We start from the raw sequence: 14,486 nt of genomic DNA on the forward strand, positions 1-14,486 counted from the left end.
TGATCCTTCCTGCTCACAAAAAAGAGGTTTCCACGTGTTCTTGTACTGTACTGAAATCTGTAAATGCTCATGTTTTCTCATATGCATGTATTCTGCTTGTATTATGATTGTCCCTCTCCCCCCTTCTCCCTTCCCCTTCTCTCCTGCCACACCACATTAATTTGCCTTTTTACAGAAACATTGTAACATCTCTTGATTTTAAAGAAGCTTGTGTGTCTATACCAAATGTAACTTTAGTAGTGTAAAATTGTAACTTCATGAGTGTAAAATGCATCTATTATGTTGCAAGGGAAAGATAAAGTAACGGAAACTTGTCAGAAGTGGCTTCAGTGGTGCAGCACCATCTATTGAGTCTACCATGCATGAATCTCATACATCCATTCACAAAAAACACGTACTCTCATTCACAAAATGCAACTTTATTTAAAAGTGACCATTACTATCTTCCTGCATATCCTTGACAGCCCACAGGCAAAACGTTCAAATCCTGTTTCCCTCCTTATCAGCCTGCTCCAGGTATCACTCTGCAAACAAGAAAACATATCAGTAAATGTGTCACAAACAAGTTTGTATAAGCTTCTTACTGACACCACCCAGGAAAAACAATGTAAATCACCCACAAGTACTGTCCTTAGCACAGATGTTTTCCCCAAGTGTCACTCACCTGCAAATCCATTCATGCCATGCCTAGTCTGTCGTCTTCTGTAATCCATGTGCTTGCATTGTCCTGTATGAAAAACCAAGTGTATAAATATCCCTTTGGGGTTCCTTCTCGTGAAGCAAGGAACCCTGTTGCAACAATCATTTCTTTGTTTTCAATAAAGATCAGGCTTACAAGCCACCTTGCTTTGAATTTTCCCGGTTTGGTCTCTGTTCTTTACTCCCGACCATTAAGAGCCTAAAACGTGCCTTCTTGGTAGTTGCAATTCACTTAAGGAAGGCAACAATTTATGGGCAAATTTCTTTAACACCCTCATCTTCCTCTGAGCCATGACATCCCTAAAACCCCTGTTGTAAATCTAAACTGTCTTCCTCTTCCTCCTCTTTGAAAGGGTCAAGCTGGGGAGAGGGTCTCCACCATTTCTCCTCTGCCCAGTCCCTGATAGGTATTATGGAATGCACTTCTTGCTGATATATTAACATTCAGCTGGCCTATTAAGCTGTCTGCCTAAGCTGCCTATCTTAATTGATGATTTAATGTAGGTTTATTTTTTTATTTATTATTTATTATGCTTTATTAACCGTAGTTGCATCCATACATCAAAGACATTTTATAGACTGTAGATCAAACTCATCAAAATAAAAATTCCAACAAAGAAGTATATATCTTCATAAATTTGATTTCCTGTCCTTCTCAACATCTTTTCACTCCAATCTATGTACATCACTCTACTTTAACCCATTTAACCTTTATTTACAGAGCTTATTCAAAAGCTGCCACCAAATTCAGATTACAACACTTATTTTTTAAGTAATTCTTTAGAGGTTTCCAGTTAGCAATGAACTCCTGTTTTTGCTTATCTTTAATCTTTTCTGAGAGACTATCTAGTTCAGCATATTCTACCAATTTTAGTAACCATTCTGATATGATGGGGATTTGGTCACTCTTCAAATGTTTTGCTACAAATACTATCATGGCTGTGGTGGCATACAGAAAGATTTTCCTTATCTTCCTGGCTATATCTGCTCCTGTAATACCCAATAAAAATGATTCTGGTTTTTTTGGGGAAGGATGCATTTAACATTATTTGAAGCTGAGTATGTATGTCATTCAAGAAGGTTTTGATCTTTTTATAAACCCACCACATATGGAGCACCTAGTTCTCCATATCTCCAACATATATTAGGCACACTTTTGTACACTTTTGAGTTTAGAAGGGGGTTAGATACCAGTGATATAACATCTTTTGAAGGTTCTCCCTTAACGTATAGCATGCTGTAAAATTCCAATTTACTTTCCATAGGTGTTCCCTTTGGCTCATCTCTATGTTGTAACCAAAGTCTTGGACTCATGTGATCATTGTGAACTTAACCTCCTCCTCCTTGACGTCCTAGTCCAGGAGGAGTTGGTATGTTTTGGAGAGGGTTTTAGTTTTAGACTTTACTAGATCTGATTCAAATCTGGAAATCTCTGTCGAAAATCCTATTTTTTTATTACATTTATCACATTTTATCACATTTGAAGGTTTCAGATAATTGATAATATTTGAACCAGTCCTTGGCTAATTTTGATAGACTTATTACAAACCACAGAATCCAATATGGTCACAGTGTTGTTCATCCAATACCTGGCACCACACATTCATCAAATAATGATAGACTGAAGTCAGTTTAGCCCTCCAAATGAACTGTTTTGAGGAGTACCGGTAATTATTCCTATCTCATGCCACACTTTCACAGCACCCACTGACTCATTCTGTTAAGTATAATTGGTTTAATTGACACTAAAAATGGAAAATTCCTGTGTATTAATGAAGCTTTAAAATGAAAAAAAAAAAAGTCTAAATGTGTATTGCTAACACAGGGTTTTACCACTGTAGGTTTTTTTTCTCCTAAATGGGTTAATGATTGCCTGTAGATTGTTTTCTGTTACTCTAAACTAAAGTAACATTTGATCATATGATGAGGCTATTGAGTTTCAAATTCACCATCTGGAAAGGGTGATGGCTGTTAGTCTTTCTCTGAACACTACAGAGAACAAAGGCATGTAAAATGGCTCTCCAAGAGCTGCATAGTTTGAATAATATTTTTACGGGTCTGGACAATGATTTCATCCAAAAGGAGTGAAATATTTAGGGATATGGTTAACAGCAAAGAATATAAATATTTATAAATATGAAAAAATGTGGAAATAAATAAAAAAAGAAATCTATCTATGAACTTATCACTTTTAGGAAAGATTTCGGTAATCAGAATGAACGTATTGTCAAAAATGCTATTTTTATTTCAATCATAAGATGCTTCAAAGAATGGCAAAAAGATATTACAAAAATCATCTGGAAGGGGGAAAAGCCAAGAATAAAATATAAACTACTTACGAATATTAAAGACAGGGGAAGCGGTTCCCTACCAAATCTTAAATTATATTGTGAGGCGTCTTGTGTTTGCTGCATCAGGGAGTGGATTAAATTAGAAAACACTGATCTATTAGATCTTGAGGGACATGACAATAGATTTGAATGGCTTGTGTATTTTTGATATGAAAAAATGAAAGTGCATAAAGGATTTCAGAACCATATAATCAGAAACACAACTTATAAAGTTTGGAAGATATATAAAAATTTAATAGAACAAAAGACACAATGGTGGTTGTCACCCATGGAAGCAATATCTCTCAAAAAGATAAATATGAAGACAAATTGGCCAACATATAGAGAGCTCCTAATTGAAATGGAAAATCAATTAAAATTAAGAAAATTTGAGGAAATAAGAGAAAAGATAACAGATCAGTTACAATATTTTCAACTAAATGAGATTTTTAAAGAAGATAAAAAAGATAGATTTTAGTTATATAATATCCAGATTTAAAAGATAAATTGTATAGGACAATGCCAAATTATTGAAGAAAATGTACAGCTTGCTGCTAGAATGGGAAACAAAGGATGAAGAGGTTCAATGTGTGATGATTAAGTGGGCAAAAGATCTGAGACATAATATTCAAATGAGTGATTGGGGAAAACTTTGGAAGGTGAATCTGAAATTCACTGCATGTACAACACTGAAAGAGAACTATATGAAATTGATGTACTGTTGGTACATAGCACCGGTAAAACTTGCTAAATGTATAGAACAAGTTCTAATAAATGTTGGAAATTCAAGAAATTCAAAGACAAAGAGGGTACCATTTACCACATGTGGTGGGAATGTTAAATGGTTAAAAGTCGCTGGGAAATGATATATAACGAATTGAAGAAAATGTTTAAATTGACTTTTATTTTAAAAAAAAAACAGAATTAGGAATAACAGGAAGCCAAATCCTGAAGGAAAAGAATAAATTGTTTATGTACACAACAACAACAGCCCAGATTCTATTAGCCCAAAATGGAAGGAAGACATGATACCAACCACAGAAGAATGGAACTGAAATTGATGGACTATGCTGAAATGGCTAAACTCACAGAAAAGCTTAGAGACATTGATAATGAGAAATTTCAAAAAAGGGGGGAAAACCTTAATTGTGTATTGTCAGGGGCTCAGGAGCAGAGGCACAGGGGAGAGAAGAAATGGAGAGCGAAGGGGAAGAATCAGAGGGCAGCGTAGGGGAGGATGACAGTGGCCCGAGAGATTCCATGAGCTTCTCCAGCAAATCAGAAGATTCCCAGAAGGGGGCGCCGATGGCCAGGGCAAGGGGGGTCCCAGGGGGGACGCACCAGAAGCAAGGGGCCAGCAGGGGCTCCCAAAGCAGCAGCGAGAGATCAGGGCCAGCTCCCCCACCAGAGCGTAGTGGGGGGGAAGAGTCCCATGCATCAGGGCCAGCGTCTCCTCCAGCGGGGAGAGAAGATGAGTCAGGGCTGACCACGCCTCTGTTGGAGAGTGAGGGAACGGAGGGGGGGTCAGGCCCAGCTAGTCCCCCCGAAGGGGGAAGCAGTGACAGGAGCAGTGTAACGGTCAGGAGGAAGGTTGCCAGCTGGGCGCGGGCGCCAAGTTCAAATGTACAGGCGCACGGCACAGCAGAAAACCCGGATTGGGAACCAGGTCCTAAAGCCCGCCGGAGGCAGGGGGAAGACTCAGGGGAGTCAGCGTCAGAAGAGTCCAGAAAGGACAAGACCCCAGCGGGCAGGCAGACCCAGAGGAGGAAAGAGCAGAGGAAGAGGTGGAGCAGGGCTAGAGTCTTAAACTGGTGCCTGGGGGGAGGAGATTCAGACGGAGCTTCAGCGGTCTAGAGTTCAAGACGTAGAGCTGCGCACCACGGCTTTGGAACCGAAATTGAACTTCAATAAAGACTTTTGTATATAACAAGAACTGGCGTTGGTCCTTTGTGAGCTGGGACCTAGGGCAGCTCTGACATGTATGAACAAAAATATTGTAAACAAGTAGAAACATTGGCAGGCTTTGATTAAACATTTGCAAGCAATTAAAAATGAGATAGTTAAAGAAAGGAAATTTGAATTGAGATATTAAGGTTTGATGGTAATCAGTTAAATGTTGATAAAATAATGAGAATAAGAATAAGAGGTTTGATTATAATTATACAGAACATGTATACATTCAATGAACCAGAAAAGGGAATGGAGGGAAGTTAGGAGGTTAAAGAGAACCTCCAAAAAAGAAAGAGATGATGTTTATATATTGAAAAAAGTGTTGATGTCTTATGTTTGTGTTTTTATATTTTTGTTGTTGTTGTTGTTGTTGTTGTTTCTGTTTTGTGTTTTTGCTTTTGTTTTCTTTTTTACAAAGAATAATTGTTGAAGTTAAAATTGTAAAATCAATAAAAAAATTATTTACAGAAAAACACACACACATTATTATTAAGCTTCCAGTCACTTCAAACTGCACAATATTGATATCTACAATGACCGCTCCCCACTTAAAACGGGGGGCGCCTTTTGCGTGCACGCGTGCAGCCCTGGATCTGGAGTGGCCCCATCAGCATAGGCTTTGCCTTCCCTCAGGTGGGATACCTGGAGGTCCCCGCCTACCCCAGTGAGTTGTCCAATCCCACCTGGGGGAAGCGTTGCCAGGGAAACCAGGCCAGGTAAGGGGAGGGATTACCTGCCCACACAATAGAGGGTGGATCTTAATTGTTAATCCTCACTTGGCTCCAGAGCTTCTCCCACCCTACCCACCCTCAGTTAATGTCTTCTTTTGCAGGTTAACTTTTCTTCATAGGTTTTGCAGGTTAACCTCTCCACAGGTATGCGGGCGCTGCTACGATAAGGTCGCTGTTAAAGGGCCGAAAAGGAATTTCCCTGCATTGGCAGGTTTCGCCTTTCCCGTAGCAAAACATCACAACTTTGGCGGTATCAGGCCTTGGGCGGAATCCTTTAGTCCATCTTCCTCTTTGCGGCGGCGATACCAGGGTTCCCCGTTAAAGGGGTTTTTGAAGGGAGGCTTTGGCCGTACGCCGAAAGGTCGTCATTGCTCTCCCCTGCGGCGGCGTAACGGGGGCAGCTATCTCTGCTTGAACATATGTTCTCCAGAGCCAGCCCATCCCCCCCCACACACTGGATAACCCTGATGCTCCCTAGGTCCCCGGCTGGGGACTAGGGAGGGAGAACGCCCAATGCCTGAGCCAAGGTCTACCCACATTTGAAATTTAATAAAGTTGTGGCCAATTTAATCCCATAGCACGTTGTCTAGAGTCGTTATTCCACATGATGGGGGGGGGGACCACTCGGGATCTGGGGACTCCGCCTGTCCACGCAATACATTCTTAATTAAAGTAGAACCATCATTTTACGAAGGGAATATGCCTCCTTTTCCCAGAAGAGCAATTTAAGTGCAGCTCTTCTTGGAAAACTCAAGAGGTTGAACTTCAATAAAGACTTTTGTATATAACAAGAACTGGCGTTGGTCCTTTGTGAGCTGGGACCTAGGGCAGCTCTGACATGTATGAACAAAAATATTGTAAACAAGTAGAAACATTGGCAGGCTTTGATTAAACATTTGCAAGCAATTAAAAATGAGATAGTTAAAGAAAGGAAATTTGAATTGAGATATTAAGGTTTGATGGTAATCAGTTAAATGTTGATAAAATAATGAGAATAAGAATAAGAGGTTTGATTATAATTATACAGAACATGTATACATTCAATGAACCAGAAAAGGGAATGGAGGGAAGTTAGGAGGTTAAAGAGAACCTCCAAAAAAGAAAGAGATGATGTTTATATATTGAAAAAAGTGTTGATGTCTTATGTTTGTGTTTTTATATTTTTGTTGTTGTTGTTGTTGTTGTTGTTGTTGTCGTTGTTGTTGTTTTTTCTGTTTTCTGTTTTTGCTTTTATTTTCTTTCTTACAAAGAATAATTGTTGAAGTTAAAATTGTAAAATCAATAAAAAAATTATTTACAGAAAAACACACACACATTATTATTAAGCTTCCAGTCACTTCAAACTGCACAATATTGATATCTACAATACATTCTTAATTAAAGTAGAACCATCATTTTACGAAGGGAATATGCCTCCTTTTCCCAGAAGAGCAATTTAAGTGCAGCTCTTCTTGGAAAACTCAAGAGGTTGTTCTTCATACTGATCCCTTGTGACCATTTCCAACTTCTTATATAATCTCTCTTTTTGCAAAACATGTTAGCATGAGATGCTGTCATGTGAAGCATCTGGACAAGTTGTGATCATCACAGCTGAGGAAATGAATCACTAAGCTGTTCTGCCTTGGTTCCATCTGATGGTCAAGAAGAATGGTAACATTATTATTATTCTCCTTTCATTGCTGGAAAAGCAAATGGCATAAAGAGAAAGTTCTTTCTCTCCTCTCTCTCTCTCTCTCTCTCTCTCTCTCTCTCTCTCTCCGTGTGTGTGTGTGCTCCAGTTGTCTTTCCTCTGAAATGCAAAAACCAGGACATTAATTTCACTATTTGCCAAACATTTACAGTACAGACCTATACATGCGTACACAGAACTAAGTCCCATTAAGTTGAATGGCACCCTCAGGAAAGTTGGTGTATAGTTTCAGTCTTTGGCAACACAGAAATGGGCATTAATTTCAATTACTTTAGCATTACTGTGTTGAGTTGTAGCCCATGGAACATGAGTACAACAGATATATTTTCTGAATGGCATTCTTGTGGCTCTCACATGACTCTCCCTAAAGATTTGTTAACCTTTTTTTGATTTCCCCTTGAAATTCATCAGACCTTTTTGTTTGGGAAAAACACCCAAATTGGCCTCAATAATCACAGTGCATACCATTTTCATGAAAATTGTATTGGACACTGATGAATAAAATACAAATGCATTCAAGAAGCTGCGATTATCCACGAATCCATTCCAGAAGGCAGATTTATTTAATAATAATAATAATAATAATAATAATAATAATATATGCTGTTATTTGATACTTCTTACATTTGCTCTCCTTGCAATTACTTATCTATCACTTCATCACTTCTGAATTATCTTGCTTAGCTTCAAACATCTTCAGCAACTTATGTTCTTCTGCTTCCTTAGATCTTACTCTTTGGTGTGTGTCCCTCTTTACAAACTGTTATTCAACTGAGAGAGAGGGTGCCAGTAAGGAGGAAAGACCCTTGTAAACTACTGGTGTTTCACAACTTTAACCTGTTGCAGGATTGCAGTTGAATACAGTGGTATCTCGGGTTACATACGCTTCAGGTTACAGACTCCACTAACCAGAAATAGTGCTTCAGGTTAAGAACTTTGCTTCAGGATAAGAACAGAAATCATACTCCGGCGGCACGGCAGCAGCAGGAGGCCTCATTAGCTAAAGTGGTGCTTTAGGTTAAGAATAGTTTCAGGTTAAGAGCGGACTTCCGGAACGAATGAAGTACTTAACCCGAGGTACCACTATATAGCAGAGCATACACAGACTTCCAGAAGCAATCAGTTGCGGGCAGGAAGGATGAAGCAGGAACAAGACACTGCTACCAGTAACTTGGTTACTTATAGGTGTTTTATTATTTACAGCAGACTCACAAGTTACTATATAAAGGATACAGACAAGGATCTTAACTCTCTCACTTAACATACTCCAAATGGCTCTCAGAAAATACACTGACCAACCAACTATCCAGCCAAGGAAGGTCATGAGTCATCATGCCTATGTGGAGACCTCAACCAATAGCAGAGTTGTAGCCAAGGTCCCATATCTCTAGGCAGAATAACCCCCTCTGCTCAGTCTTCTTGGCCTTCAGCCAACTTCTTAACTGCTTTTGTGAGAAGCTCCATCAAATGGCACGTAGGCATAAAAATCCCAACATAAACAGCCCTTCCTCTGTGGCAATGTTTAGTCATATTTTCTCCCTACATAAAGCATGGCCAGAATCATAATCTAATCAAAATGAGAACTAAAGAATATACCAACCAGAGTTAGTTTTAAATGTGTACAGATAGAATGAAGGAACAAGTCTAAGCTGTTTTCATTACTAGAAAATAAATGAGTTTGCAGTCCATTCATATAAAATTATACTTCAGGTTATCTCAAGTTTTCTATCTCTCAGCAGGTGAATTTAATGTTGATGCCACACAATTGGAAATCAAAAGCCATTACCTTCAGCTCACCCCTGCTTTGCAGTGTAGGAGCACATCACTGGGAAGTTATTCCATGTTGTGGAAAGTGAATATGAATGAAGCCTCAGGGGGTACCTGTGAGATGGATTCAGGCTTAGTTAGTTGAATTTGGTCCCAATGAAATCAATGAGACATGCTAGTCATGACTGAAATCTCTCATTTATTTCCAAGGCAGCTAAAGGTAGCTATCATGGTCTGTATCCAACCTTCTGAGTAAAATGGTCAGTGCACTGAGAAGTGTTCCTTTCATTGTAGTGAATGAAGATGTATTAGAAGCACCGGAGCTCATATTTTGCATAGTCCTGCTTGATTGGAGTCAGAGAACCAGACCCACCACCAACAGTTTGTTGCTCTATATTTTTACTGTACTGTTTAAACTGTAAAGGTTTTTTATAGTATATATAGCGTGCCATCAACAAGCATTCTCTGGTCTGCAAAATACTGATGATGAGATGTCAATGGTGACTCAAGGAGCTGCACAACTGTGTTGTGATTTTCAGCTGATCTCTAGTCTAAACTATATCCACGATTCATCGTTTATATAGATGTATCACTTCATGGTCACTAACTACAGGCAAAAGTCTTCCAAATTTCATTTGAATGATTGGAATGATTGCAATCTGGAATATTAAAATTCTGGGGAAACAACAATTTTAGCAGTTAACTTCCAGTGAACCTATGGAGAATTTTGAAATAAGCAATGGAACAGCAATAACCACATTTACCCTTCTGGGATTTGGAAATGACCCAAAATTACAAATTCCATTCTTCATGGTGTTCATAATCATCTACACTGTGACTGTGGTTGGAAACATCATAATCATCACTCTGGTAGTCTCTGATCATCACCTTCACACTCCTATGTACTACTTCCTTGGAAACTTGTCCTGCTTGGAGACCTGCTATACATCAACTCTCCTTCCCAGGATGTTAGCCAGCTTCCTGACAGGGGATAGAACTATATCTATTGGTGGCTGTTTCACTCAGCTTTATTGGTTTGGATTCCTAGTTGTTGCTGAATGCTACCTGTTGGCTGCCATGTCCTATGATCGCTATTTAGCCATTTGTAAGCCCCTCCACTATGCCACTCTTATGGATGGGAAACTCTGCTTTCTCTTGTCAGCTGGGTCCTGGCTGTGTGGGATTACAGTTATGACAATAGTAATAAGTTTAATGTCACAACTATATTACTGTGGTCCCAGTGAAATTGATCATTTCTTTTGTGAATTGACACCGGTGATTAATCTATCTTGCAGTGACACCACTTTGGTGACACTGGTGGGTCTTACAGTCTCAGCCATAGACACTATTCCTTCTTGTCTCTTGACACTGATGTCTTATGTGTGTATAATTGCCACCATCTTACGGATCCCATCTTCAACAGGAAGGAAAAAGGCCTTTTCAACCTGTTCTTCCCACCTTATTGTGGTTTCTATATTTTATGGATCCTTAATATTTGTATATGCACTTCCAAAAAGGAAAGCTCTGCGGGAAGTGGACAAAATCTTTTCAGTCTTCTACACAGTCTTAACCCCTCTAATCAATCCACTTATCTACAGCCTAAGGAACAAAGAGGTGAAGGAATCTTTACGGAGGGTCATAAGCAAATGCAGGCTTTTAGAATAATCTGCAGAAGCTTTGTCCACACATCCGTGTAAGCCAAGATATTATTTACCATGACATTGTGAATATGCAGGTTTCCAGGTTTCTTCTCTGTTCCTCCTGAGTATTTTAACCACAGCAAAGCAGGACAGTTGTGCTAAGGCTTGCCTCAGTGTTTCATCTATGCTTGGGTTTATGGTTAATGTTACTAATCATAGCCTACTGGCTATACATCATGGTTAAGGAGAGACCTTAACTACTGTTCCCAGTTTGGATGACAAACTGAAGCACAATCCTTAGCTTAACTGCCATGCCACACTGTTGTTATATAGCAGGTATGAATTCCTCTCTGGGAGCCAGCCTGGGCTTGGGCACGGGCTTCTCTGCACGCCATGGCCACTGCCAGCCTGAGCCAGGGAAAGAGGTGCATGGGCATGGCAGTGGCAGCCCCGCACACCTGTGCATCTCTTTTCCCTGCTCCGGCTGGCAGCAGCTTGGGCTGGTCTCTTTTTTGCTGTTCAATATATGGCAAACCTACCTAACAAGAATCCCATGTTTTTCATTAAAGGCATGCTTAGGTGATTGCTGTTGCTGTAGCAGCAGCTGCTTAAGGGGACTTTTTTATTGATGGAGTTACATACTGATATTTGCTGGTCCTTTATTTCTGTGATGACTGGGATGACACCAAACAGATTAAATAGGAACATCAAATAATTGCTGGAAGTACAAAATTCCTGTGATTGACATATTTCAGATCATGTGGTCATGTAGGAAAATTCAGATATATTTGAGTTTACTTCTGAGTGAAACAAAGGATATTTTGGGTTATGATCTTCCCAATGACCCACTAGCAATATTGTTTCAATATTTTAAGGATAGTGTTCAGAGGGAAATTGTTAACTGCATGAAGAAGGATTGAATGCCAAAATCTCAATAGACTGTTGGTTAACTAATATATATGGTTACTCTATTGAATTTAATCAGAACCAGAGATGGACAACAATGTGAAGACAAATAAGTGGATGAATAGAGTGGAGAAATAATAAAAAGCAGGATTTAGTGAATCTGTATTTGGGATATATTAAAGTATATAAAATAGAAAGGATGGAGGCAATCTTATGGCAAGATTCACTGGGATGAGTGAATTAGGATGTGGTAGATCTTCAGCTCAGCCAGTTGATTCCCAACTCAGCTGAGCTGAGACCAGTGTAATTACCACCAAAAGGGACAGTCTGGGGGCATGGCAGTGACAGAGCTAGGCAGTAACATGACATGGAAAGATGGATAATAAAAGTCAGGTTATTTTTTAAAAGCTTGTTTTCCTTCTGACAGGCTTGGATTGGCAGCTACCTTGCTCCTGAACAGAGTATGGTTTTGACATAATTTTACACTGGGTTAACTTATGCTGGCTTGCTTTATACCAGCTTCTTGTGTATAAGATTGCTCTCACAGAGAATATGAGTACTTTATTATCTGTTGTTTATCATTTTAATGAAAAATGGCATATATAGTCAATGCAGTGTACAATTCAATAGGCAATGGATGTAACAGAAGGCTTTGTAGTAGGAATTTTATAAGGTGATTTGTATTGTGATATTATGAGTATATTATGCATATCATGCAGGAATCTGGCATTTCTGTTCCATATTCCCTTTTATTACAGTCATCCACTATGTACTTTGACTTCTTCCTACAATTATGCTGTCTCCGATCTTTCTTCTTTTTATTTTTCCCACCACTGAGGACCATGCCTTACAAAAAAATCCTTGTTTATTTTTTCTCATTTCCCCCCATCCTGTCCAGTCTATCCCTGTATATATCATTTGTTGTTCCTTGCTTTTGTCTTATCATATTATTTGTGATGCTTTCATGAAAAGGACATTGTTTTCTTTTCCTAGCTTGTAATGAAATCTAAAAAGATTGTTATGGTAGTTATATAACCTATTATTCTGTTTTGTAATTATTATTTTATAAACTTATTTTTCCCTAAGGAAGGTCAAGCAGGGTCCAAAATGCTTATTAAACCATTTGCTATTCACCTTACTGCTTTTGAGTCCAGTTCCTCTTATTTTGGGGTGGGGTCACATTTTTGTGGGACATTGTCTCCTAAAAGGCAGGTTGACCGTCATCATTTTTCTTATTCCAATGGTAGATAACAATTCAGTGACACTGATATGAAACACATAGAGAAGCTTCTATGTTCATGCAACAGATTAAGCAAAAATATTTTCTTCACATTGGTTAAACTTCAGCTGGGTCAGAAGGAAATAATGAAGTTAGCTAGATATCATTTGAGATGACCAGAAATATTTATTCGCTCACTCAACATAGAGGGGTGATTCTAAGAAATTTTCTCTTTCTATTCATAAGAAGGTGTTTTTTGTCAGAAGTGCATTACTCTGCCAAACAATTCATTGGATCTAATCCAGATTCACAATCCAATCAGAAATTCTTTATTCATTCTACCCAAAGCTGCTGTGGAAAAATGTACTTCTCCTTACAAAACTAAGCAACTGACAGATAAGCTTACTCATAGCTTCCTTTATCTCTCTGTTTCTCAAGCAATATACAATGGGATTGACAATGGGGGTTAGAACTGTATAAAAGATGGAGAAGACTTTGTTCAGGTCTTTCAATGTGTTTGTTTTGGGAAACATGTAGACAATGACAAGGGTTCCGTAGAAAACTATAACCACCATAAGATGGGATGAACAAGTGGAAAAGGCCTTTCGTCTCCCTGTGTTTGATGGAATTCTTAGGACAGTGGAGATGATCAAACTATAAGACACCAAAATCAAAAGAAATGGGGCTAGAGCTATTAGGGAAGAGAGGAAGAAAGCCATTAATTCCATCTGTTGTGTATCACCACAGGCAAGCTTTGTAACTGGAGTGAAATCACAGAAGAAATGATCAAGAATACGAGGACCACAAAATGATAGCTGGGACATCAAATATGTTGTTATAGTGTTAAGTAGAAAACAGCTTGCACATGATCCCATCATAATCTGTATGCACAATGTATGATTCATTAAGGCTGAATAGTGAAGAGGCTTGCAAATTGCTAAATACCGATCATAAGACATAGCAGCCAGCAGATAACATTCTGAACCCACAAGAGAGCCGAAGAAATAATATTGTAAAAAACAGCCCCACATAGGAATTGTCCTCTCTCCAGTCAAGAAACTTGCTAGCATCCTGGGTACTATGGTTGAGCTGTAGAAGGTCTCCAGGCATGAAAGATTTCCCAGAAAGAAGTACATGGGGGTATGGAGATGCTGGTCACACATGATAAGAACAACAATCAGAAGGTTTCCAGTCATGGTCACAGTGTAGATCAGAAGAAACATCAAAAAGAAAATTAACTGTAGTTCAGGAACATCACTAAATCCCAAGAGAATGAATTCCGAAAAGTCTGTCTGGTTCCTCCAGTTCTGGGTTCCCATTGCATTTACTATGCATGAATAACAGAAACAGAAGTACACTCGTGAAGATAACCATATACACAGTTCTTAAAAAATCGAATCTGTTCATGGATCTTTTAATAGTTCAAAGATGGATAAAATCTGTAAGAAACATGGCAAATTAAGAGGTTAGATGAAATAATTCCACAGGTGTTTCAAAACTAACTCTTTAATACAGGAGTGACCCACCAAAATGTTCTATTTGACATGGGTCTGT

At 38.9% G+C, this 14,486-nt stretch overlaps 2 protein-coding genes and 1 long non-coding RNA gene across 3 annotated transcripts in view; 1 reads left to right on the top strand and 2 right to left on the bottom strand.

Annotated features, from left to right (window-relative positions):
- Nucleotides 1-10,832, top strand: part of LOC307201508 (olfactory receptor 6N1-like) — a gene marked incomplete at its 3' end in the record, with an annotated part of 248,480 nt that extends 237,648 nt beyond the window's left edge. Inside the window, exon 2 of the mRNA XM_079950779.1 lies at nt 10,064-10,832. Within this exon, the coding sequence (XP_079806905.1) occupies nt 10,064-10,832 (769 nt within the window). The remainder of the gene's footprint in view (nt 1-10,063) is intronic.
- Nucleotides 404-3,865, bottom strand: LOC307200233. The gene is made up of 3 exons (XR_013832345.1): nt 3,850-3,865; nt 665-727; nt 404-524 (listed from the first exon to the last, which is right to left on the bottom strand). It is a non-coding gene; the product is annotated as an uncharacterized lncRNA (long non-coding RNA).
- Nucleotides 10,833-13,270: 2,438 nt separating the features above from the next.
- LOC307201509 (olfactory receptor 6B1-like) lies at nt 13,271-14,251 on the bottom strand (the record flags this gene model as incomplete). Its single annotated transcript, XM_079950780.1, has 1 exon — nt 13,271-14,251. The coding sequence occupies one exon, from the start codon at nt 14,249-14,251 to the stop codon at nt 13,271-13,273; it is 981 nt and encodes a 326-aa protein (XP_079806906.1).
- Nucleotides 14,252-14,486: the final 235 nt, after the last annotated feature.

The sequence above is a fragment of the Podarcis cretensis genome (genome assembly GCF_951804945.1).
Source record: "Podarcis cretensis genome assembly, chromosome: 13".
Lineage (NCBI taxonomy): Eukaryota > Metazoa > Chordata > Lepidosauria > Squamata > Lacertidae > Podarcis > Podarcis cretensis.